General features: G+C 42.4%; 1 protein-coding gene across 1 annotated transcript in view; it reads right to left on the bottom strand.

The window, feature by feature from the left end:
* The window catches only part of LOC149783150 (uncharacterized), a 191,186-nt gene extending 164,188 nt beyond the window's left edge, over nt 1-26,998 (bottom strand). Inside the window, exon 1 of the mRNA XM_089933351.1 lies at nt 26,896-26,998. Coding sequence (XP_089789477.1) covers nt 26,896-26,998 — 103 coding nt within the window. The remainder of the gene's footprint in view (nt 1-26,895) is intronic.
* Nucleotides 26,999-27,312: the final 314 nt, after the last annotated feature.

Below are 27,312 nucleotides of genomic sequence, written 5' to 3'. Positions count from 1 at the left end.
GTTTGTGTGTTAATAAGGCACCCACTCTTGGAAGATGCTACTCTTTTTCTCTTGGGGTATTTTCTTGGATTGCAATGCTTTGCGTGTGCGACCGGCAATAGGTGTTGAAGAGGAGGATGTCTGAGCGGGGGATATCGGTTCTTGTTTCACTTCTGTCTTCACTTTCTTTTTCTCTTGTGATGAAGAAGGGGTGGCCATCATCTTTTTAATCCATCCAATTCTGGAGGTAGGTGGTGTTGTTAACTTGCGTCCTTTTTCTGGTGGAGTTTGTAACCCTTCTTCTTCTTCTTTTCCTTTTTCTGTCTTGGTCACTGGTACTGGTGGTACTGGTACTGGTACTGGTGATGGTGCTGGACTTTTCATCAAGGTCTTAAAATCTTTCAGAGTGGGTAAAGCTGTTTCGTCTAAAGCTTTCTGGTGAAAGAGTTGCAGTCGTTGCAAGAGTTGACCGTACTTTTGCGATTTTTCTGTTTCGGACAAATCTTGGCGATCCATCAAGGACTGCAATTCGTGTTGTAACTGGGACATCTCGCTCAAATTGGGATTGGGAGGTAGATGCGGGGTGCGTTGTTCTTGCCAACGATGGTATTCCATCCATCGTTTGTAAGGCACTAAAGCTAGTTTTCGTCCTTCCATGGGGTTGTCAGGGGTTGATTCTGAGATCTTGGGTCTCCAGAGGGCCTTTTTATCTTGCTCCCACCAGTCCTCCCAACATGGTTCCCAAGACTCCTTTCAGTATGGGGCCTAACAAGAGAGGTAAAATACCTCCACGTTGTACCAACATCTTCTTTTTTTGACGAATGGGAATTTTCTTTCGAACCATTTGGCGAAGAACGTGACGATGTTTGCCTAAGCATTGTTTCTGGTGTTTGGACAAAGGGATCGTGCCTTTCAAAACGTTCAAACAACATTCGCACACGGTATCGATGACCTCTTTGGAGGCCGATTGAATGAGTTTTTTTTCGTAGAGGTGGAGAAGCTTTGGACAGGACAGATAACATGTCCCCATGTTTGACTAAACGTGGTGGTAGTCCTTTCCTTTTCTTTCCTTGGGGTTTTCTGGAGGGTGACATCTTTGAGTCTTCAGGAGCACCAAAAAACACTGATACCCCGACTTGGTCACAGGCCTTTTTTATACTGGAACGCGTCGCCACTGATTGTCTTTACGTCGTATTAGTTTGAGGACAGGCATGACACGTCGTGCAGGGGTACGCAACGGACTAAATCGAGCCAGTTCTTGCTTGGACAAATCCAGTAAACTTTGTAACATGTCCGATCTTTCATGGACTTTGATTTTGGGAGAAGGTACTTTGTGAGCAGCAGCCACTGCCGCTAAATTGGAGGGTCCTGCCACTGGGGAAGTTCTTTTTGGGGTCATCACCGGAGAAGTTCTTGGTGTAATCAACGTCTCCAAGTACTCTTCAGTTCTTGGTGTCATCAACGGAGAAGTGGATGAACGTGAGGATGCCGGAAACGCAGTCACTGCCGTGGCAGATCGTGGTTTGCGAGTGTAAGGTTACGTCCTGGCCGAAGTGCCTCTCTTGCGACTAGTTTTCTTCTGTGGGCTTTTCTTTTTCTGGGGACTTTTTCTCTGTTTCTTTTTCTGGGGGCTTCTTTTCTTTTTCCGGGGTGGTGGTGTCTGATCAGAGGAGGGTCCCGCCACTGGAGAAGTTCTTCTTGGGGACCTGGTCTTTTTCTTTTTCTTCTTGGGGCTTCGTTGGACTTTTCTTGGGGGGATAACTTTGGGGGCATTAGGATCCCATCTTAAGAGAGAGCGAATGATGACCCCTCCTAGAGTACCGCTCCCTCCAGGTTTCAAAATGATTTGTTTTTTGGTTTGAGTGTCGATGCGGGGATCGGCCAGTTGGACCAAAGCGACTTTGTTTCGATCGAAAAAGCGTTTGGTTTGATGAGGAATCTGAATGATTCCTTGGAGTAATTGACGTGCCGTCACCGTGAACCATCGTAAGACTTCTTTGAGACTACCTTCTAAGACACATGTTTTGGGTAATGTTCTAACCAGTTCTATAGTAGGGGGTAGTAAGGTCACACAAGTGTCCTCCCGAAAGGGTCTTTCAGGCCTGTCCACGACAGTCCCGTCCTGGGTGGCGGGTTCTTCTGGCACCGTCACTAACACGGGTTGAAAAGTAACTTTTTTCCTTGAACAACTCTCGTGCATACTGGGCCACTTCTTGGGTCCAAGCCTCAAAACCCCATTCTTTCCAGGCACGGACATCTGTACAATGGGGATGTAAGTCACAAGCTACACACACATCGTCATACACGTCTTGGGTAGCTAAAAGTTGACGAATCTTTTTTTCCTGTTGAGGTCGAGAAGTATCCAGATGAAAACGCAAGGCTTTGAGCAAAAGGAGTTTTTCGTGACCATTTAAGACCATTGAGGTGGTAAGTACTGATCGTAAAGAGTCCACAAAGAATCGGCTGGTAAACGAAATCCCAGAAAACAAGTCACTAAGACACACACCACTTGTCGTCCCAAATTGAATGGATACAGTTCTTGTAATAATCGATGGTAATGATCCACGGTTTGAATATGGTCGTTGAGTTCCTTCCACGGAATCTGTTCAATAACATGTGACATAATCCGTGGCATGGCAGCCTAATTTTATAGTCTCTTTGTTTCGGAAGCAATACAGCTCTCGGTAAATCCTTTCTCTCAACTCCTCAGGCAAGCCCAAAATGTTCTCTTGTAAAGTATCCATAAGTATATACACTGTTTTTGGAATCCTTGGGTGGTGGCCAATAGCCTCGTTTAACTTTGTGCCTGATGTAATATCCACTCATAATCAGTCTTCTTGTACTTTGGAACAGAGCATAATTTAAAAACGGATGAATCACTTTGAGTTTGCGTTTCACTTGTATTTTGATCAGTTCTCGGTAAATGCGTACTCTCAACTCCACAGGCAAAGCACGAATGTTCTCTAGCAAAGTATCCATGAATAGGTCATACTAAATCCTCTTTGGTCTGACACAAGAAATGTACTCTTTGCACAAACATGGTTTTACTTCAGTGTCGAATTTAAATCGTTTAGTCACTAATCTACACATTACAATTCGTTCAGAAGTTTCCTCTTTCACCTAGTTGACATTGTGTTCAAGATGTTGGTAATTCGTTAACTCTTCCTCTGGAATTCGATGTAGTAAGTTTACAATGATGTAGTAGATAGAATCGTCCATAACAAACCAATCCTTTTTAAAACCAGGGGATCGTTGATCAATGTCTGTCCAATGGAACACTTTCAATTGAATCAATCCTTGTATAGCCTTCAGGTACCAGTGGATCAAACACCGGTGACGTAACGGATGCAATTGTTCTTTACGTTTCACTTGTATTTTGACCAGCTCTCGGTAAATGCGTTCTCTCAACTCCACAGGCAAAGCACGAATGTTCTCTTGTAAAGTATCCATGAACAGATTATGGTAAGTTACTTCAATGTCTCGGTCCCACTAAGGGTAAGTAATGACAATTCGGTGACCATCGAGCATGTTCTACGTAGGCCGAATCTTGCGGTTCCCAGTGGTGAAGTGACACACCGCAACTGAAGCACTTGACTTTATCTCCTTCGCCCAAGTAGAAAAATCCGGCTCTGGCTAATTCTTCTGGGGTCGGTCCTCCCAGATACTTAGGAAATTCTCCTTTGAACGATTGAAGACGATTTTCAAAGTCGCAGTATTCCGACAAACGCACAGGAAACGAATATTCGTCTTTCACAGGTTCGTTTCGATGAGGGTTGAGTGACATGGGCAGGAGTTTGCTCAGGGCTGGATGACATCCGTAGGGGGGTAGACGTGAAGGTGAACATTCCTCTTTAAAACGAAACCCAGTAAAATGTCCAAGAGGACGAGCGGCATCACTTTCGCATCCCTCAGGTTTGACACGCACAGCATCCCTTTCCATGATAGGGGTCGTGACACTAAATTTCCCATGATGCTTTACGGCATCGCTCAGGTCACAACGTACAGCATCGTACCCATCGCAAGGCTCACAATCGCATTCCACTTCAGAAGCCTCACACTTGAATTGTGCCTTTCTAAACAACTTGTTCTGTGTTTCTCTGAAAGTATTCATCTTGTTCGCTTGGTCTTGGTAGTCCCAATGAACTACCGATCTTGACCATAGCCCCCTTTTTATACTAGTCGCAATGCACTCTCCAGCTTGTACATCTTTCCTTTTTTATGTTTTTTATGTCTTGTTCAGGAAGATACCGTCTCTAAGGTACAGTCAACATTGTACCGTAGTGTGATGGGTGGAAAGGCCATAGAAAGGTAAGGGCAGTGCGGAGACCATCGAGTATGTTCCAGAATAGCTGAATCTTTATAGATACATAGATCCATTCGTAACTTCAGTCCGCAAGCGAAACACTGTACCTCGTATCCCAATCCTGACTCAGGTCCCAAGTAGACAAATCCTGTTTTAGCTAAAACATGCGAAGAAGGTAATCCTTCCCTATCCGTAGGCCATTTCTGAAACGTGTCCAATCGACGGGCACAATCACAATAGTCAGGTAAGAAGACCGGAAAATGGTAGGGTTTGAACTTGGAGTTCTCATCGGGTTTCTCACTCGATTCTTGCTGTGGCGAAGTCATCTTTCTGGTGGGCGACTATCCTCTTACAACCAATGTTTTATACCAACGTGTCCATACGGTAAGGTGAAATGATTGGGAAGTCGAACTCGCTTCTGGTACACGATTTGATAGACTTTTTCCAAGGGCCGACTGACGATGTGGTGAGTGAGTAAACGTACAATCTTGTTCGGTTGATAGGTGGTCACTTTAAAGTTTCCATCCTCTCCCGATTGCAAGGCTTCTTTCAATACCCCAAAGTTGACCACTCGACTGGTACGATGATTCAGAGTCAGTCCTTTCACTTTGCACGTCGTGTGCACTTCTCCTTGTTTGTCACGGTATTCGTAGCCGTAATTTTTGGGACCGCCACTGACGAAACTTAGAATCTTGTCGTCGGGATGCTCGTCTGTCCAGGCTCCTAAACGGTCTGTCAGGGTGATGTTGAATCGGGTGATGGATGTAAATGCAACTGTTTGTGTCAAAGTACAGGACGCGTTCCCCTAACAGTTCTAAAGCTTCGTACAATTTTAAGCGAGCATGGGCTGTCACGTAAGCCGCAATGATGACATTTCCAAAGGGGTCGTCATGTACAAAGTCCAGATCTTCTTCGTAATTGACCAAGATCAAATCCTCTCGAACGACGTCCACGTGTTTCATGTATTTGGTTTTGTCGTGAATCATCTGGAAGTAGCGGGAAGGTTCTGTCAAATATTCCGTCTTGGGTAAACACGGGCGTTGTGCCATTTTACCCCACAAGCAATTTAACATCACTTTGGCAAACGACCGTCTGCCTTCGTTTTTCTCGATGTGGTCTAAAGTGATGCCTTCTTATTCATAGTATTTCTCTTTGCATTGTATTTTGTCTTCGGGAGTGTGACACCAGGAAGGATAGCCGCTGGCTTCTTGCTTCAGTTTCAAAAAGGCATCCACGTAGTCAGCGAAAATGCCTTTCTGACTGGGATCACCCTTGTGGTACTGTTGTGTCTTGGGAAAGTGGCAAATTTCGTACACTTCTAACAGTTCGTATCCCATGTCCAAAGCTTTGAACAATTCTACGCTGACCCAGGTTCCCGTCAAGGCACGTTCTTCCTGGCTGTGCTGACAAGGTTGGTCTTGGTTGCACGTTTCGGCACAAGTACGGCACAAGGGAAACATCAGTTTGCCTTGACAATGGTGAGGTAAGACGGGATGGTATAGGTTCGTGGGAGGCAAAACTTTACACTTGATCAAGCCTTCGTATTGTCGAATGTTTTTCAGGTCGATGTGTTCCGTTAATAATTGCGGGTGCCCTACAGGAAAGCGACAATATTTGCACACGTAGGGATACAGCGAACACACGTCCAAGTATTTGATTTCTTCTCCTTTCTCTTCGTCGGCTTGGTACAGCAAACAGGTGGCATTGGTCCTTCCTCCGTACAAACTATCCCTCGGGTTCATCGGGTCCATGAACTGGTAACTTTCCACGAGGCGTTTAAACTCGGGATCGGTTTTCATACGGTGATCGTATTCGTGTTCCCACATTTCCACCACTTGGTATCCTTGCTGTTCTAACTTTAGGCGTCGCTGACAAGTGTCCTGGTACAGGTCTTCCATGGTCCGTTGTAAAAACTGATTTTTAGTGTCACGGTCAGGGTAACAGACGGGACATCCGTGAAATAAGCAACCATTAAACTCGTACACGATCTTGGGGTTTTCTAAGTCCTAGCCATCGACCGAATACGTTCCGATGGTCTTTTCACCCCCTCCGTTGCGGGCATGCTGAATCCACTTGTCTTCCTTGTCGCACAAGTAATGTAACCAACGTAGGGCTTTGACCGAGTATTGACGCTTGACAAAGTGGGTCGTTTGAGGACTGATGACAGCCACGGTGTTTTCAGGCATGAATCGTTGTCGATACACTAAGGAACACGCTTTGGCAATGGTGCAAGCTTCTTTCAAAGGATCGTCCCCTCCGTGTTCCATGAACAGTTCTCGAAATTTTCCACAGCAACTTCGTAAAATGTCCACGTCGGAACGACAATACTTTAGCATTTCTTCCTGAAAGTCGAAAGGGTCCGAGGCGTGAGCCTGGTACCAAGCGTAGAAAGCTTCTCGTTGTTCGGTACGCATGTTGTCGGGGTCGTAATAGTGAGCCTCAGGCAAATGGGGTAGAACGGCGTGTTGATTGGCTTCCGTATTGAAAAAGTGAGGAAATTACCCTTTAGTCATTTCTGTCATTCCAAACGTTTTAGGCATTCGACTCAAAGGCATAGCCAAGTAACTCATCGAATCTTTAAACTGCACTTGTCCCACTTGCATGAAAATTATTTTGGCTCCGTTCAAAGTCACTTTAGGACGCTCGGTGCCTTGTTCCGTATAGTATCTGAGAAGAAACTGTCCATCGTATCCGGAGAAATTGTGAGCCATCACCGTGGCATGACGATGACAATCTCCGTAACGTTCGATGTCCTCTTTGCTCCATGTCTTGTCGATGGGGTCTAAGACCCATTGGGCAAAATCGGCTAACGTGTTCGGTCCCCGAAAGATTTGTTCACGCCCTCCGGGAATCTTGCTGCAGTGAGGGCAATGACTGAAGATAGGTTCTTGAATGCACTTCTCGCACGCTCGATGAGCCACGCAGAAATTAGGGATGTGAATGCCGGTCTCTTGCATGCATTCGAAATCGAAAAAGATGAAATTGCCTTTCTTCTTGTGACCGTCCTCTATCTCTGGTGGGGGTTGGTATTTTTGCACGTAGCATTGGTGTTCCAAGTCCACGATGTGGTGACAAATGTGACATTTTTTCTTTCCTGAACATACGTGTGCCTTGGCATTATTGGTACATAGGCCTGGTCCAAAGGTAGGACACGATCTCAGCAGTTGACAAGCACATTTCTGCTGTGAACCTTGTGTTTTCAAATGTTGTTGGTAACAGGTAGGGCTGACAAACGTGCGCAGACAAGTTGAACAAGGCACTGGTTCTTCGCTCAGACAGGGTGGAGAGGCCAAACATCCTGGACATTTCGTTCCACAATGCTTGTGTTGCTCTCGATTGTTATAACCATAATCACATTTCTCACAATAATAACCGTATCCCAGGAATCCGGTGATGGTGGTAATGGTATCGAAATGGTCATCGTGATAATAAACAAGAATGTATTTTCCGTCCTTAAAATCTTGGCCTCGAAACAACAGAGGTCCGCGCATTTCTTGAGGGTGCACTTTCAAGGTGTAGCGTGGAGCTAGGACATCTTGCAATTTTTGCATCTCAGGAATGCCACAGGGTGTGTCTTTGGACAGGCCAGTTTGTTGCAACAGGAGTTCTGCTTCGTTTCGTTGTTTGGCTCGATAGGAACGTTGAATAGTGTTCCAGGTTCTTTTCCATTCTACCGTGTCGTTCTTGTTGGCATAGGTTCGTCCCACCACGATGGCACGGGCTAAACACATCTGGTCATGAGTGTTGTTAATTCGGACAAGACTCTTTTTGGTGTTGCGAAGGTCGTCCACCAATAACATCTTTTTGCGTCCGGTCCCTTGAGGAGGAGAGACGTAGGTCATGTCCAGTGTGGCTTTACCATCGGTGATGTCAAACTGATCATTAGATTGTTGTACGTGTTGAATCTTGTCCATGACTTTGGAAGCGGTCAATTCTGCAGGGGTGCTAAACTCGATCCAAACAGGGGATTTCAAACCGTCGTGTTGTATGGAAAGTCTCAAGCGATCGTCTTCTTTGGGTTGACATTGTCGCTTGAGTGCAGTGAGCAAAGAATCCCACACCCCAGTGATAAACACTTCTGCTTTCTCTAACGGCACTTCAGCCTTGAAATCTTTAAACTTCACCGTGTATTTGTAAGCCGTGGTTCTAAATTTTCTAGAGGACCGCTTTTCCGTCTCTCGAATGGAATAGTATTTTTCAGGGTTGACTAAGGGTGGTGAACTTGGTTCAGAGGTTTCAAATTCTGGTTCACTCATGTCCTCTTCAAAATCACTGGCATTAATTTGTGCCAAGATTTCAGCCCTGGTACGAGGCGATAGATCACGTTTCTGCCTCTTACTTCTTTCTTCTTCTTTCTTCTCGAATGAATTAGATCGTTTCATCTTGAAAGCAAAAAGTCAAATGACTCAAGTTCAAACACCATGAACTACTTTATAGTCATAGCATACCAGCGTATATAAAAGGGTGTGTGTCTTGTCGTTTCACTATTCATTTCACTCTCAAGCCGAGCACAACGATGGAAGAGACTAACCAAATCGAACGTTTCGTCAGAGCTTTGCGAGGGGTCATTAGAAAATTCTCTTCAGACCAGCCTACAGACTACTCTCCTTCCTTTCGAGATAAAAGTCAAGATACTTGCTATATCTGTCAGAAGAAAGGGCATTGGTCTTCAGAGTGTCCAGACCGTCAAAAAAGAACAAAAACAGGGACTAAAAAAGACAAAAGTCATGATACCTGTTATTACTGCAAAGAAAAAGGACATTGGTCTCCAGATTGCCCAAAAAAGAAACAAGAGGAGTCAGAAGAAAAGAGGTATTCTTCAGAAGAAGAGAGGGATTCTTCGGAAGAAGAGAGGGATTTTTCAGAGGAACAAAGCAGACAGGTGAAGAAAAAGAAACAGGAGAAGAAAAGAAGGGAAGAAAGCGAGGAGGAAGAAGAGGAAAAGAGTTTGACGGTGAAGAAATTTAAAAAACAGAGAGACTAAACAAGGAGAAAGAAGAAGTCAATGAACTTTTTATTAAAGTGTTGTGCTGTGAATTGTGAATTGGATTGTAAATATTCATAAAAGAATAAATTAATGATATAAGATAAGTGTCTTTGAGTTATGATTTTAAAATAAGAACGTACACTCACGCACTCATACAAAGACACGTACTATACGGGGTAAAATGGGGTTGTTTTTTTTTTTTTTTTTTTTGAGTGATTGGCAAATTGAAAGGCTATCTCTTTTCGAGAAATGTGGGTGGCCCTGAAAAGGGCCTTTTTATTTAGGTGCAGGGGTGAGTTCAAGCAATCAACTTTAACTGCCTTAAGCCTTTGCCACGGCCAAGGCCTACTTCTGGACTGCGTAATGTTGATGATGATGATTGGGTTGAAATCACTAAGGGTGGTACGGTAGGCTTAGTCACAGGGTTAACGTGTTTAGCTCGGGAAGGTCGTATTCTCTTCGGTCGTAATAAAGAAGTCTGATACATTTGTTTCAGAATTCTTAACTCCGCTAAAATGTCCAACAGTACCGTGACCGTTTGATTTTCACCCTCTTGTTTCTTTGCTGCTACTTCTTGTTGTTGCTTTTTTTTCTTACCTCTTCTTCTTGCTGCTGTTGCTGTAGGAGAAAAGCTTGTTCCGCTTCCTTTTGTCGTTGTATAAATTTCTCCAATTCTTCTTTCTGTCTCTGTCTAAAATTCTCCACTTGCGGCAATGAAGAAGGTAACGAAGGTTCCGGAACAAATTCTTGCGAGGAGAGAAAATCCACAAAATCCCAATTCACCTCTTCTGAAAGTAAGTCCGAGTTCCCTTGGACGGTCTCCCCTGCTGGTGCACCCCAATGGATCGTTTTCTGAGTTTCCGTCATGTTGAATCACTGTCGCATACATTGACTGTACACAAGCGCTAGCGAATCTATATAGACCACGTGACGTCACAGACTACTCTCTTCGGATTGGATGCGGGCTGACTGAATTTTGTAACGCGTGTTCGGATTGGTGAATGAACTCATTCCGTCCGTTTCAATCCTTCCTCTACCTGTTCTCGTCGCTTCAAGATGTGGACCGATGTGCAATCTTCTACGCTTGTGTCTTCCATGATGTTCAGGACGGACATGCTCATGTATGTCCGATCCAAGTGGACCGTTGTCCACAGGACAAACACCAGTCTGTGGATACGTAGGATCTACGTAGAAAGACAAGGATGCCTCAAAAGAGTGCTGATTTACGGACCAACAGTGAGACGCAGCCTAAGGACAAGAAGAAGACCAATGCGGTGCCCTTTATGTTAATGGATACATTAACATAAACCCAAAGACCCTTTTCAGGGCCAGCCATATTTCTCGAAAAGAGAATGACTTTTCAATTGCCTACCCTTTTTTTAAAAAATTTAAAAAAAAAAAAAAATCCCATATTCAATTCCCCTTGTCCCTAAACAAACCCAAGCTCTATTCCCCATGTTAAATTCCCCTTGTACGTATATTGACCCACGATTTATTCCCATGTTAAATTCCCCTTGTACGTATATTGACCCACGATTTATTCCCATGTTAAATTCCCTTGTACGTATATTGACCCACGATTTTTCGTCATGTTAAATTCCACTTGTATGTATATTGACCCGGGGGGGGGGGGGTCTGTAATGCTAATTCCCATTGTACGTCTAGTATCCCACTTAACTACTCTGGTCGATAGGAGGAAACGTTGAGCTTTTAATCGTTTCAATTAAACATGAATGTTTTGGCAATTGTAAACCGAGTACACGTTTATAAATGTTGGTAAACTTTGCAGCCTTTGGCTGTGGAAACATTGAGAACCTTCACACGGTAGAAAAGGCGAATGACAGCAGCAAATATAAAACTTTTGGGGTTTTAACATGCACTCTAACTACAGAGTATATAACAGGAAACAAATAGAATATTGATACACAAGGACGAGAATACCGAGTGAGACAGCAATACTAGTATCACATCTTGCAGGCCAAGAACAATAGATTGTAATGGATTACTGTGTCCTGGCTATATAATTTAGAAAGCTCCGATAAAAGCAAACACATATCATATCAATTAATGTCATGTCACACAAACCAGGAGACATCTTAAAAAGGCTAGATGAAGCATAACTCAAAACAGATCTTCTACAGAAAACTGCGCTTCTTGGAAAGCAAGTATAAATAAGGAATTGAAAGGGATCAAATACTAATCCGTTTGTTAAATTTGCTAGTATTAATGAGGAATAAAAAGGGATCGAGATATTCTTCTGTTCTTGAGATACATTTCCATAAATTGCTTAAAAGCAAATGTATTAACAAAATCTAATTGGCATACATTACGTCTTTTACGATTGATTTAGATGACGGCACAATGCTTCTGTAGCGGATGCCAATAGATATGGTAACTGAATGGCAGCGATGAATTAGCACAATAATTTTAAAGCTGACGAAATTTTCACTTATCTTTCATTAGAGTGTCGGTTTAAAATGCTTAAGCGTTATTTCAGGACAGAACAAAACAAAATTTTCATTAATTAAAGTAAATCTTCGGTCACACATATACGGCATATGAGAATACTACAACTACTACAGCATTATAAGACGACGTCACTAACACATGCTATGCAAATCACATCATAGGTTAACATTTACAATCACATCAATAAAACATAAATGTATCATTGCAGTGTTCGAATACATTGACTCTCCTGGAGTGTACAAAAGCTGAATGAGAGAATAAATGTCATTGTGAAGTTTGGAAAATTTTCTCTTCTATAGATAAGACAATTTTGTTTATATTATTTTCATCGTCACATTAACTAACTGGGCAACATTTTTGAGACGTTTACGGTTATTGGTGGCCCACAAGATTTTTGATGGTTCGCAGTTAAAACGAAAATGGGTTTAGAAACATACCCATTTCTGTGAAAATTGAGACCAATGAACAAATAATGATATTCTTCTCCGATGTCATTTTTATCACAATGATTATATTGTCTTTCTTTAAACGGTGTATTGTCCCAGGACGGGTTTCAGCGGCGAGGCTGCTATTGTAGTTCTTGAATTGGCATTAAAAATTACTTACAGTATGGTGAATGACATTCTAAAGTGATAAATGATCTATCAACTCCAATAGTATCGAATATTTTGAACGAGTTCCAAAGATATTCCGAATGATGGTCACTAATGTACTGATGTATGAACAGTACAGAAGAATCACTATAATATACTCCCAAAATGTATTACAATTAATTCACAGTATTTCCGATGCCGCTATAAATCCAAATGACTTTGTATTTCCGTTAGAACTATTATTCCAATTAATCTGAATAATTCGAGCACTGTAATTCCAACCTATTAAATAAAACAAATTAATTTCTACCAATGCAGCTGAATGATTTCTATAGTTACATTATTTGCATTAATAAAATACGTGTAGCGTAATGTATTGTATAATTAATCTTTGATGCACATTTTATCATTACGGTAATTTTAAGTGTCAACTTTTCTGATCTCAATTTTTAATCTTAATCTATACAATGAGATGAGCAGAAAACATAACGGTATTATGTTCTGGGCTAAAATCACACAGTTCTACTCCCAGTCCCCATATATAGGAAGTGTTGAAAAGGAGAGTTTACTGGCAATGATAACATGTCGGCCTTTCATAATATTCGGTAATCACTTTAAATGTGAAGTTTTGTTGAAGAAAATCTAACAAGTTAAGACTATTGAAATCTGTCTCCATTCTTCAGATTGCACAACATGCGCTTGTGGATTGCCTTCTCAAAAGTGGCATGTAGCATGACGTTTTAGTTGATTGTAAAGAAAACGGCAAAGATGATCATCGAACATCTAGCAATAAAATAATATTTTTGGACCCTTTTGTGGATTCTTTGTCCTTCAGTGCATGGTGTGAAATGCATGGTGAATTTAATTCTCATTTTGTTTTTAAATAATTAGTAGTATGCAGCACTAATAAAATGGAAAATTAAACCATTTCGATCTCACTTATCTACAGAAACTGTATGTACCAACTGATTACCTGTACGTGTTGGTTTTCCCTGTTATCCTCGTGTGAAGGCATCTGGGGGAGATAATTAAAAGTTTCGTCTTATAGAAAGAGTCTATGAATTGGCGTGATTAAGAAGACAACCAGACTGATACTTGTAAATAAAATAATATGCACCTATCATTTCCATCAAGTCCATAAATAACCTCAGAAGCAGTTCTATTAATATTCATACAATTTGATGGATTAAGGGGTTCGCCTCTGGCGGAGTTCATCATGTGTATGCTATGGAAATGTTCTAACTCGGTCGTGTGTGCAATTGTAAATTACAGTGTGCAATGGCGGCGCATTACATGAGGTTCCTTCTCGACTAGATAGAAACGATCGACGATGCTCCAATTGTATTTTATATGTGATTATACAAAATTTGAGCAAATCTGCCCCTGATTTTTCCAACACAACTTAGTAAGGATATAGTTCGAAAATCAGAAGGATTTCTTTTCGTACCTTTTGTATAGAATGGTAAAACAATAGATCGTTCCGTATTGCTAGATAAATATTATCAGATATGTCTTTTCAATTCTGCAAATAATCTCTCTTATACATCCAACCGTTGCGTTCAAAAGTTGTAAAAGATCCACAATACAAATTCGAGGGAGGGGTGACTGTGGGAGTAGGTTAAGCAGTTTTATGTACGCTTATAAAGACCTCTCCAAGTAATCCACGAAATAATCAAGAATAAATAACTCTCACCATTAGAAGAAACGATTATAGGATCTCGTAGGAGTTAGAGAGTATATTGTTTTAATCGTATTCGTTCAGATAATTACATTCTCTGGGTTCTTAAGAGCTAAAATATCTCATATTCTTCATATTTACATCAAGCAAGGTTTAGTTTCATCCAATCAGTATATTAATATATTTACTTCGTTTATATGCCTGCTTATCCCTTTCATCGGATCAACGACATATGTTGTTTACTTTTGGCAAGCGCAGCATGATTAATGTGGAAACATACAGATGACCCGCTGATCAGATATGTAATACAATAACTACTCACCAGATCATATGGCACCAATTAATTAATTCGTTTTCTCTACGGTCTAATAACAAAATGTGCCCTTAATGTTTGTAGAGACGTGTAATTTTGCCTGCACCTAAACCTTTCTAAAGTAATACTTCACGCTCGATATAAATATCTTATTTTACACACAGGAGTTTCCGTTGTGCCTACATTAGTTCAAAGTACCCTTTCAGGAAAATCAAACAAAATACAGTCATGAATAAGACTGACGTGGCGCAATAAAATTTGTATACAGTATCTTCAACAACTTACGTAACTATAAATTACGCTATAAATCTTTGTAAAGAAATACATTATGTCATTCATTCGGTCGACAGCGAACACAGCAACAAGTAGCACCCATCAGCAAGAATGACACTAGCGATGGAAATGATACCCACTGAAGCTATGAATGCATTGAAAGGCCTAGGTCTTTCTGTAGCATCAGGGTGGAGCTTGAGAGTTCAGGATAAAAGAACTACCTTACTCCTGATATGGAACAAAACCAACAGGAAGATATAATGGCGTAAACAAAACTACTTGTGAGCAACCATCTACTGTCCCCAAAGCAAACACAAGAGCCGAACAGCAGTTGGAAATGTCCGTTAAACCACCACCACCACCAAAGACAATACAAATGATACAACCTACTCAACTACACGAAGGGGTCACGGCTGTGCAAGATAAACGGACTGCAACACCAAAACAACTAGAAGAGGTGACTAGAAGAAAACTGACTTTACCTCCATCACCGCCACTACCATCACCACCACCACCTTCATCATCACTGCAAACTTTATCCACATCAAATCAGCTGGAATCTGCATTAACTTTACCAAGCATGCCGGCAGGACCGAGTGCGTATAAACATGACCTGTACCAGGCAAATAGACATGTCGCCTGGTGATATTCGGAAGACTATGGTTTGAAAAATATGTGGCGCAAACCTTTATGGACGAATTGAGCACCCTCATACTCTGCAAATGGGAAGAATCTCCGAAGAACGTCACCAGACCCAGTAAATCCAAAATTAAAAAGGTAGTGGCTAAATTCAAAAAGAGAGGGGAAATACTACAGGAATGTCCAGTCAACAGATGACCCGCAACTTTAATGAGAATACATCATGGACTGGACGTGCCGTCAATTAGCTTCCCACTAATAATGCAAGACTGGATACTGATGGATATGATAGAACCTGGCCCTCCATCAGAGTATATGGCAGTGGGTAGACTTAACTAAAATAGTCCTTTTAAGGGCTACCAAATTGTTTGTCATCATGAGGTTTTCATTTTGGAATTAAGAAGACATCTTTAGATAACAACTCTGTCTTAAACCTAATTTGATAATTTCCATACAGCCATCAAACTTTTACATACTGTACATTTTGTTTTATTCATATGCGTGATACCAAATGTATTGAGTCATTTTGACTTACACCGGTTGGTATTATTTAAATTTAGAGGACAAGGTACACTCTGTACATAAAATGTCAACTCTTATCATTTATAGGAAAACTATTTTAACTCAGTTGATTTGGCTTATTGCATAGGTGGCTTACACGTTATTGGGATTCTATATCGTCCATTAGTAACAGCTGGACTTAATTTGAAATAAGGACGGGCTGGCGTTTCTGGGAGTACACGACATCCATGTCCTGCTTGCCGAGTTCATTTACCTTCCTTGCCGCTCTCAGACATCGTACATTGAGGGAGATGTGGAACCATTTTCACCCGTCAAATAACCAGGTTTCCTAATGTGATGTCATCGCTGCCGACCAATCGTATTGGACGTTTACATACTGCTTGGGTTGACACCTGGTGCGTTCAATCGCAACTGAATACAACCTTCCTTATCATGAGTGCGTGTTGGGTTCATTCCCACTCATGGCGGCCCTATATTCAGGTCGTTAGTAACTAATTAGACCCACGATCTGATGGTCAAATGAATCAGTGACCTTTGAACCCACAAATGCCTGGGGGATGAAGCACCAATTCCATCCCCCAGGAGTAATTAAACATCCAGCATTGCTGGATGTAAGCGTCGTACATGCCCAGTAAGGCGTAGACGACGTAAAGTTAAATAATCAACTAATCATTATAAAGAAACACGAAAATAAAATATTGAACTGAACGTGTGCTCTTAAGAATACTAGATCAAATTGACAATGTTCTCATTTTTGTTTCAAACGTCGACATGCTAAAACACTATCGTATTCATAACATTTTGTTTAATTTTGAAGTGACGGAAAATTTTAGTATCTTTATTTTATTATTGAATGGTCGAGATCTGTTCATCTTGTAACTAGAATAATACCGTTATTAACTGTAATGAAACCAAGAAGTGAACATGTTATGAGGTAGATATTACATTCGGACAACCACTGACGTATATTTCTATAGATAAATTATAGGAATCGTATTGATCACATACTGTATCTATTTATGCTGGTCAAACAAAGTACAAAAGAGACCCATTAAGGTACATATGTCACAAATACTGTTTGTATGGTTACTGACACTCTCTCTGACATACTTGACTGCCTGTAATGTTTCCGCTCTTTTATGTATCTTGCTTGTGCTCGTTTGTATGTTTCTTTTTCATGTGAAATGTTACTCTAGTATTTCCTTTATTCGAAAAAAAAAAATTATAACAATTATGTTACTTTTCAATGCGTATTTAGTGTTTTCATTTGACAATTGGCAATTATCATCTGATCAGGTAACTCCCAGGTGCACATAATAAAGCTTCAACATGGCTGACAGTCTACTAATCTTTCTAAGCGAATGTTTGTTTTCCCACAACAGATAAGTTTCACTTCATTTAATCTGACACATGCTGCCGCCATATTGTGCCATGTAAACACAAGTAGTTCCAAACTGTGTTCTCAAAGGCTCCAAATTAGATCTAATGTTTCTTTTCGATTTTACGGATAAGGCCGGGGATGTTCCGATTACTTTTATACCATGTCCTCCCTGCAAATAAATAAAGTTGAGACTAGAAGGACGAAGGGAAGGACCAACAAATCCTTTATTTGTCCGTCAAAGACACAATTATCTATATCATGTAATTATGCATTGTTAATGTTCTGTAATGGACTATGTCAACCTGCGCATTAACCGGTCTACCAATAAATTAGTAATTGTTCCATTATGGTTGGATATAATTTGATCTTTCAATACTAAGCTATACATTTTGCGATCCCTGTCGACAACATCCCAGGATGATTTATCATTTGTATCATCAAGTTGTGACATGTCTCCAATCGTGATATGCATCACTCTTGCAATAATAGTTGAACGAACAATTAAGTTGAAGTTGATTCTAATTCATTATCGTTTTCTCCCTCATATGTTTGATAATCAATACAATCATCAATTGTTGTGTTCCTTTATCAAGAGACCGCATCTGTATATTAATGGTTGTCACTTATACCATGTGTATTAATTGTTTGCTCTCATGCCATCTGTGTTCAATGATTCGCTCACGCATGATCATATTCTAGTGGTGTCAGACTTTAATCTTTTCTGGTAAAATCAGATACGCAGCTTCTTAGAACATTATTCCAAGTCTATTTACATATTTAAATAATAGCATTTAGAAAATGTTGTTTTGTTCTTCTCCTCTATTTAATTTGGACAATATCCGAACTGTTAAGTTCATTTCTAGGCATAAACATTCCAATTTACAAGCATTTCTTCTCACTCCATTGTTTTCAGAGAATTCAAACAGTTACCTATATATTCATTTAATTGTTCAAATTACGTACTATTCTTGACAAAGCTTATATTTGCCATCCATTTATTTACCATTTTACCTTATTGCTCTATATGTTTTAAATGCTGTTAACTTCCGGAGAGTTTCACCTCAAAAATAATTTAAATGCTAAAGAACTACAGTGTTTTACCAACACAGTACTTTTTAGAAAGATACTTGCAAAAGCGTTCGCAGCCTATGTATTAAATGTTTTTGTCTCTAATAGTATATATTTGCAAAGTAAAGAAAAGACATCCCCAAAAACTGAACATAATTGATGACCTTATATTTGTTGAAGTGTTGTCCTTCCTTTGAATATTGCTCATAATCATGTCAATTTTACGCCCCAAACGTTGGTTATACACATATATAGATATATGTGTTCATACGTTGCAAGGTATGGCATGGCCTGAAGAATGTATGTGGTATATAGCTGGACCGTTGTAGCACGGCTGAATGTGATCATCTGATGTATTATACTCTGGTTTTCATGCAGCCACAAGCGGTTTTGATGCTGCGTCTAATCTCTGCTTCGCTGCTAACCGGGCTGTGGTTTACGCAGTAGAGACACGCATCTGATCCTCGTGCTTCTTTGGTGCTCTTGCTGGTGATAGCTTCTGGAGTGGTCGTTTGGATTTTGGATTTACCCTAATTGATGTAAGGCCAAAAGCTTTTCCATCCTTCATCCTTCTGCACGATGTCCAGGCTAATTAGAAAGATCTACAGCAAATCAGATCTAGTGAAAATCACACTTTAGGACATCCTTGGTGATTCGTTGATTTCCATGCTGAATATAATCAATATGTTAGACGTTTTAATGCAATCATTGATTCAAGTTTCTGGTGTAAGATCATTCAGTTCATACAGTCAATTGAAATTAATGGTTTTCACTCTGGTTTGGAAGGTATATACTAAGGTCTTTATATGCATATAAAGTAGGGTAGTGATATGGTTATTACAGCAGTCTCGCTAAATAGCTTTACATTTGCAATATCTCAGAATACCCCTTTTCCAGGCATCAGAAATGTCGCCCGTCTCTACACATAAGGAAACCTCTTGGCTATCCACGCTATGTATCCCTAGCATTCCGCTTTTAGCAATTCGCTCGTGATGCCAGTTTCCAGCTGCTTTATCAGCTGTCAATGTTTTAACTGCAACAGGTACCATGACCTCGTTGGTTGTTCAACTTCTTGGCATCCGTCCGTCTACGGGAGACGATGGCATAGCTCCAAAGTACGCTTTTGCTTATCCTTCTATTTAGCTCTCTTTTCAGCTTGTTTTATTCTTCTCTTTTCCTCTGCGTTTTGAACTCCCTGCCTGACAGCTAGACGCCAGCTGGAACGGTTGTTTGCACAGCTCTCCCAGTCGTTGACATTGATGTTTGCTGTCTTCATATCCTTCTTGCAAACATCTTTGTAGCGCAGATGTGGTCGTCCGGTTGGTCGTGCACCTTCTGCTAACTCCCCATATAACAGGTCCTTGGGAATGCGACCTGGGTCCATTCTCTTGACATGGCCGGAGAACATGCTGTTCATGTTGGCGCGTTCTAGAACCTCTGTGTTGGGTACTTTGTCCTGCCACTGGATGTGCAGAATGCGCCCCAGACATCTCAGGTGGAAGCTGTTGAGTTTCCTCTCGTGTCTTGCATAGGTGGTCCATGTTTCGCTGCTGTAGAGAAGTGAGCTGAGCACGCAGGCTTGGCAGACACGCAGTTTGGTCTTTTCTGTGAGGTTGGGGTTGTTCCAGACCCTCTGGTTAAGTCCGGCCATCACTGCTGCTGCCTTGGCAATCCTGCTGCCCACCTCAGAATCAACGGAGAGTGAGCTGGAGTTGTTAGACCCGAGGTATGTGAAGTTCTCGACAACTTCCAAATTGTACCCATCGATGGAGACAGAGGGAGGGGAGTCTGTGTCCTGTGCCATGACATTCGTTTTCTTCAAACTGATGGTCAGTCCAAATTCCTTACATGCATGGGAGAGACGGCATACCAGCTGCTGAAGTCTATCTTCCGTGTGTGATGTCAAGGCTGCATCGTCGGCAAAGAGCAATTCACGGATGAGTACCTCTGTGAGTTTAGTCTTAGCACGGAGACGGGCGATGTTGAACAGCTTGCCGTCAGCCCTGGTATGGATGTACACTCCCTCGCTGCAGTCCTTGAATGCGTACATGGAGAAACATGGAGAAGAAGATGGCAAAGAGCGTCGGTGCAAGGACACAGCCTTGGTTGACTCCGCTAATGACTGGGAATGCTTCAGATGTTGCGCCATTGAAGCACACTGTGCTGTGTATGTTCTCGTGGAACGACATAATGACAGCAAGCAGACGTAGGTTCAGCCGATCTTCTGCAGGAGTCTGAAGAGTCCACTCCGACTAACCATGTCAAACGCCTTCGTCAGGTCTATGAAGGCAATGTAGAGGGGCATCTGCTGCTCGCGACACTTCTCCTGCAGCTGACGTAGAGAGAAGATCATGTCTACAGTTGACTTGCCCGCTCGGAATCCACACTGGGACTCTGGGTAAACGCGGTAGGCTAGGATCTACAAGCGCGCCAAGGCAACACGGGCGAAAGTCTTTCCGACGATGCTGAGGAAGGAGATGCCCCGATAGTTGTTGCAGTCGCTACGGTCTCCTTTGTTTTTGTACAAAGTGACGATGTTGGCGTCACGCATGTCCTGTGGGATGTATCCCTGTTCCCAGCAAAGGCAGAGGAGTGTGTGTAGGGGCTGAAGCAGTGCTGGTTTTCCGCTCATGAGGACTTCAGGTGGAATGCCGTCGCTTCCAGGAGCCTTCCCACAGGCAAGGCAATCGATGGCTTTTCCGAGCTCTTCCAGGGTGGGCTGTGTGTCTAGCTCCTCCATGACAGGCAGGTCTGGAATGGCGTCCAGGGCAGTTCCAGTGACATTGTTTTGGGTTGCATATAGTTCGAGATAGTGCTCGACCCATCGCTGCAGTTGTTTCCCCTGGTCTGTGATGACTTCACCCGTCTTGGACTTGAGAGGGGCGGTCTTGTAGCTGGGGGGGGGCCTGTCGCCTTTTTGATACCCTCATACATTCCTCTTGTATCCCCGGTGTCAGCAGCTGTCTGTATACTGTTGCAAAGGTTCAGCCAGTAGGTGTTGGCACAGCGGCGGGCTGTCTTCTGGGCGTTATTCCTTGCAATCCTGAGGGCTTGTAGTGTTCTGAGGCTAGGTGCAGCCTTGTATGCCAGGAGGCCTTTCCTCTTTGCCTCAGTCACGGGCTCCATCTCCTCCCAGTTTGCCTCATACCAGTCGACATTCTTTCGCTCCCTCTTCCCGTTAGCTGTGATGGCTGAATTGTACACAGGGTCACAGATATGGGACCACTTGGAGTCAATGGTGTCATCAGGTGTCACTTTGGTGAGGGCTTCCTTCAGTTTGCTGATGAACTGCTGTGTTCTCTCTGGGTTACTTGCGCAGCAGGTGTTGATGCGTGGGTGACCCTTCTTCTTGGCGTGGTGCAGCTTCTTGGGTAATATTCGCACCTTGCTGGCCACGAGGGAATGGTCCGTGTCACAATCGGCACTGTGGTAGCTGCGGGTAAGGAGGACACTGGCCAGTTCTGCACGCCTGGTGATAACGAGGTCTAGCTGGTGCCAGTGGCGTGAACGTGGGTGTCTCAACGACACCTGGTGGATCTCCTTGCATTTGAAGAAAGTGTTGGTCACACATAGACTGTGGGAGCAGCACATTTCCAGCAGTCGCTGACCATTCTCGTTGATCTTGCCCCTTCCGTAAAAGCCGAGACAGGTGGACCAGGCCTCATGGTCAGCTCCCACTCTAGCATTGAAGTCTCCTAGTAAGTAAAGGCTTTCATTGTTGGGGATACTGGATATTGCCTGATCCAGAGCCTCATAAAACTTGTCTTTCTCCTCGTAGGTGGAGCAGAGGGTTGGGACGTGCACACTGAAGATGTTGACCGGGCCTAAGGATGTTGACAACCGGAGGGCAAGGATTCTCTCAGTACCTAATGATAGAGGTTCAATGAAGTCGATTAGCGTGTTCTTGACGGCAAAGCCTACACCATGCTGCCTAGGTTCATCCAAGGGCTTCGCCTGCCAAAAGAATGTATAATTGGCTTCCATGATGGTGCCGCTGTCAGCCAGTCGGGTCTCCTGGAGGCAGGCAATGTCGATGTTCAGTCGGGAGAGTTCTCTGTCAATGACGGCAGTCTTCCGTGCATCGTCGATCTGCTGTAGGTCAGTGGTCAATCCAGGACACATGGTCCTGATGTTCCAGGTTGCAAAACGAAGAGTTGGAGTCTTTTTATTTCTTCTTTTAGTCTTTCCTGGTGAAGAGTTTTGTGGCCCACTTGTCGAGATGGTTCTCTAAGCTTCACGCACCCAGTGAAGCAGGCAGGCCATGGCGGTCAGCACCTTACTGACTGGGGGCTGACAAGCTTGAGGCGGGCGGTAGCTGTCCAGTGAGACTTGATGATCTCTCCCACCGTCAGAAGTAACCCCTGGCGCCAAGCTCTACGCCAATCGAGTTTTGACTTAGAACCGGTAAACTGCTACTTCTTGTGTTGTGCCGACGCCGTATGACGACGCTGGAGTATCCTCTCCAGTGGAGCTATGAAGCCTGGGCAGGGTGGTATGGAGAATCAGCTGTTGCCCATGCAGCAGATGCCCCCTCTCCACGCAGCTGGTGTGCCCAAGGGAACGACGAATGTCGATACAGCTTGGCACCAACGGCGTCGCAGGAGTTGCCGGAATGACGTTGAAGTCAATGTCATACCGCCTTAGGGACTCCATCTCCGGATTTTCTGTCGGGGTTTACTCCCTTAGCCTTTCCCATGAGTGGGTATAGCCACAAGGCAGCAGAGGTTTGGAATCGGAGTTTTCCTTCTCCTAGATGAGCTACCATCCAAGGTTTACGAGTCCCATCTACCCGAAGCAACTGGTTTTAAGGCGCCAGTGGGCCGCCTTCACCCCTTCTCATGTTAGTAGAAAACATGGTCTGCCGGGCTTCAAATCTAAGCCACTCGCGAAGGCCAGGAGCTGGATTTTAGTTGACAGAGGCAGTAAGAGACGCAGGCTGTATGGGGCATTTTGGAGGATTGGGGCGCTTGTCTCCCACTCCCACCCCGGGCAATGTCAACCTTAGACCACAGTTCAACAAGGACAGCATATGCTGATTCAATTAGATTGGCAGCGTGGTCAAACTCATGGGTTGTGGTGGGTCGGCCTTTTTAGCAACCGGCTGTGGTGTTCTCTCCATTGTTGTAGCATCTGCCTTCTCTCGCATTGAATCTTACCCGAAAACCTCAAATAGATCTGTATGATGATCCGAAAAAGGATTTGCATATGCCCCAGCCCATTCGTTAAGGACTCCTTTGCCTCTTTAGCTATGTTACGAGCTTACATTTGCTTGTTCATTGCTTTTTTCAGATTGATCAGAGATTGCGATAGGCTGTTTAATCACCGTGGAGTCTAGCAGATCTTCTGAACCTAAAGACATCCAAAGTTTTGTTTGAAGTCCAGCTTATCGTGACACTCTTTTCTTGACCCAGATGTTGTCTGGTGGTGTAGTTCATTGTATCATGGAAACATTGCCACGATTGTCCCTCGTTCTCGGAGTGCAATACAATGCGGTTTCAAATGTTAACTGCGTTCGTACAGCTTCGTAGTAAGGCTTTTGCGCATTACGTGTCGCTGAACTTAAGTTGGGTCGACATATCAGCAAAGACGGGTCGGTGGTCAGACAAATTCAAACAAGCGGAAGACATGGCAGTTTGAGACTGACATCTACTTGCCGTTTTCAATGGTGTGATTAATTTAATTTCTTTGAATTATCCTTTGTTGAAATACATGCATTACGATGGATGTCTGTTTGCCTGAACCCCCGGAGACACCTATACATAGCTTATTTGCAGCACATAAGCAGTATATTGGTGTGCCATGCGATGATCAATCTCCATGCGGTCAAACTACATGCAATGAAGGTGAACGTGTAGAACCGGTAAGTACATTCAAGTCCCCGATGCATACAACAAGGATCTTTCGTCTTATCATTCGCATCATGACCATCAGAACGCGATCTAAATTGTACATTGCCACCTAAGGGGCTTCGTTAGTTGGAGCATACACCATGATCACCATCATGATGTCATATCATTGCTTTAAAAGCGGCCGACACATTGACGTCGTTGATTGGCTGCCATATAAACAGAGCCTTATCTTCTTTCAACGAGTGAGCTGAAGCACCTCTATCACATCTCAGCTGGTCATTCTCTCTTGCTGACCACACAAAATTTATACTTTCCTGCGGACATTTCACTTCATGCTGATCCATTATTGTGGTGCTAATACATTCAAGTCCCGGTTCCATTAAGTAAATATGTTTTCTTTATTGAATCGGTAATAAATAATGTTCTTTGTGTCGCCTTTCTCGAACAAGGTATTCGTACATGTCCAACGCGCTTGGCCATTATCTCTAACTTGCTGCACATTGCTTTTTCATTATTATATCCTGTAAAATATTTATTTGTCAAAACCCAAAGGGATAACACGAAGATCTGGTGCATTTAGAAAGATATATATGCATCAGGTCAACAACGTGTTGTACAATGGAGCGGTCGTTTATTTTTTTATCCTATATGGCTCATTCGTTTAGATGTCATTTGTATACCTATACTATAACAAGATAGACCTGAACGAATGCTTTGATCGAATGAAAACACAACACAATGTGATGAAAGATGAACATTTAGAAATCGAATTAATATATAATTCAAATAATCCTATGTTACATCATGTAATGAAAGTGAGATTCAACTGATCTCATGTAATTAAAATAAAGATTCAAATAATCTTATGTAATCAAAATGACTCAATTGTACTCAGCTGAAACAACAACCAGCTGAAACAAACATCACTCAGTCATTTGTATAGCCGTGTGATTCATAAATATTTTTAAAACTTGCAAATGTGTCCACTGACAAACCACACAGCTCACCCGAATTATTGGGTTGGCCCACACTTGTAGTGGCCGTACACATCCTTCATGGGTTCACCATGCGCACAAGTTTACAAACTAGCGGTTTCCTCTTCGTATGGGCTTGATGGTTACATCATCTTCCATATCGACACTCAGAATGCCAGACAGATACTATGGATACCCGCACGCACATACGCACCTACAGCACACAGTTCTTAATTGGGTTGGCACACTTGTATTAACCACGCCAACCCTTCATTGATCCACCATGCACACATACATACGTACAGACAGCCCTAAACAGATACAGACAGCCCTAAACAGCTTCAGACAGCCGTTAAAAGCTTCAGAAAGCACTTAGCAGCTTCAGACAGCCCTAACAGCTACAATAAAACCAAACTGATCATAATAATAGCTTCAGAATTAAAATCTATGGATACATGCTACTAAATTAAACTCTAATAGCAAAAGTTCACAACGTTTCAAATCTGCATAATAGTATAGGCATCATTTCACGATACGACGTTAAAAGCTGAATACGAGTCACATATCAAATAAAATACTCTATGGCTGGAGAACACAACTGGAGAACGTTCACTCCTTGACAAGATCCATAGACCAGTGTGTCAGTTAGAAATGAAACTTGCCTTAAATCCACAGGAGAGTGAGTGTTTGTCAGGGTAAAATACCCGTGCATACCGTGCATTTAGTAACTCTCGCCACAAGCGATCTACAAAGAGATGCATGCTACTTCAGTTGCTTCAATTATTCACCCTAGGTAACATTGTATGCATGTACAACGAAAATGATAATATCGTTTTATAGCAAAGACAAATTATTTCTTGACGTATTCTGTGACATATGCATAGTAATTACTACTTGCTCTGTACCATTATCCCTTGCTGAGAATATAAATTAATTGTGCTTGTCATTAAAACCACCCAAATGTCTTTGACATCAACATGTTTCGCAGAGTTGAGAATTCTCAATTTAGTGTTAAGGCTCGTATCAAAATAGATTTTTATTCACCCAATATGAGACTTGTATTCACGAAAACGTTGACAAATCCCCCCAACACCCACACACACACAATTTGGATTAAAACCTTCCTGTTCCAGTTAGATTTGGTACCTAAAGTAAAACTTGTCAGTGAAATTTTTCTCAATGTGAGCAATCAAAATAATAGGGCCATCATGAGTGTTTGTAAATAAGAGAAATTGTTTTGCTATATCCATTCAAACTGTAGATATTTTGATACAGTGTATCAACTGCTGCACCATTAATATTATCAGCTGGGACAATCTAACACTTGGTGTTTTTGGACCTTATTCCGTAACTCCCTAATGATGGCGGGGCGGCAATGTTGACCAGTAACTAGATGGTGGTGGTAGGCAGCCAGATTGTGTTGTTGTGCTTCATCCATAGCAAGCAGTACTCTCAGCAGTATTACTTGAACCTCCACTTTTCCTAATATCAGTAGAGCAATGAGCATCTTTCAGACCGAGTTAATAAGAACCACTCTAATTTCCAGTACTACTGGGAACAACTAAGTACTATATTCCCTGCTGTCGAATGTCTCCATCAGATCTGTACACTTTGTCAAATGACTTTCATCAGCCTCATCACACCATCAACACAATCAACTCAATGGCTGCCAGATTTTCCTAGACTATAACCAAATCACTACATCTTGACGAAGAGACATCAAGACAATTTCTAGTAAACCCAATTTATTTCCGAGATCCACACGCATTATCCAACTCTCTGGTTCACTGAGGATTCCCCTCTGCTATGAGGTGTTACTGGTTTCTGTTTCTGATAATGTTGGTAAGTTTTTTGGCCTGTTGATTACTGTTCTTTTCTTCTTTCTCTGCCTCTTCAAGTTGTCCCCTAGCTCTTGCAGGACCCTCTCGTACCTCCATATATAGTGGCCGTGTATTTGTGAAATCTGGCATGCTTACAGGATGTGCTCTAGGCTACATCTTGTATCATGTAGAGGACACGCAGGATTCTCAATGAGGCCCATCTCTCAAAGTCTGTTGGAGATGGCAAACTATCATATACAAATCTCAGGTGAAACTGGATCTAGAGAGTCTCATGATTTTAAACATAAGACAATATAATCTTTCTCTTTAGCGGACACTTTTCCGCCATTTTCCATAACTCGTTCTGGAGTATTGACCCTCTCGTAGCTCGATCAGCTTCCTTTCCGCGCTGCGTGTGTCCATCTCTCAAGACTTGTCTTCCAGAGTAGGTTGTTCCCACTATG

This window comes from Sinohyriopsis cumingii, chromosome 14 (assembly GCF_028554795.1).
Source record: "Sinohyriopsis cumingii isolate HCF-2022 chromosome 14, ASM2855479v2, whole genome shotgun sequence".
Taxonomy (NCBI): domain Eukaryota; kingdom Metazoa; phylum Mollusca; class Bivalvia; order Unionida; family Unionidae; genus Sinohyriopsis; species Sinohyriopsis cumingii.
The sequence above is the reverse complement of the archived record's forward strand: the minus strand, read 5'-3'. Positions and strand labels throughout refer to the sequence as shown.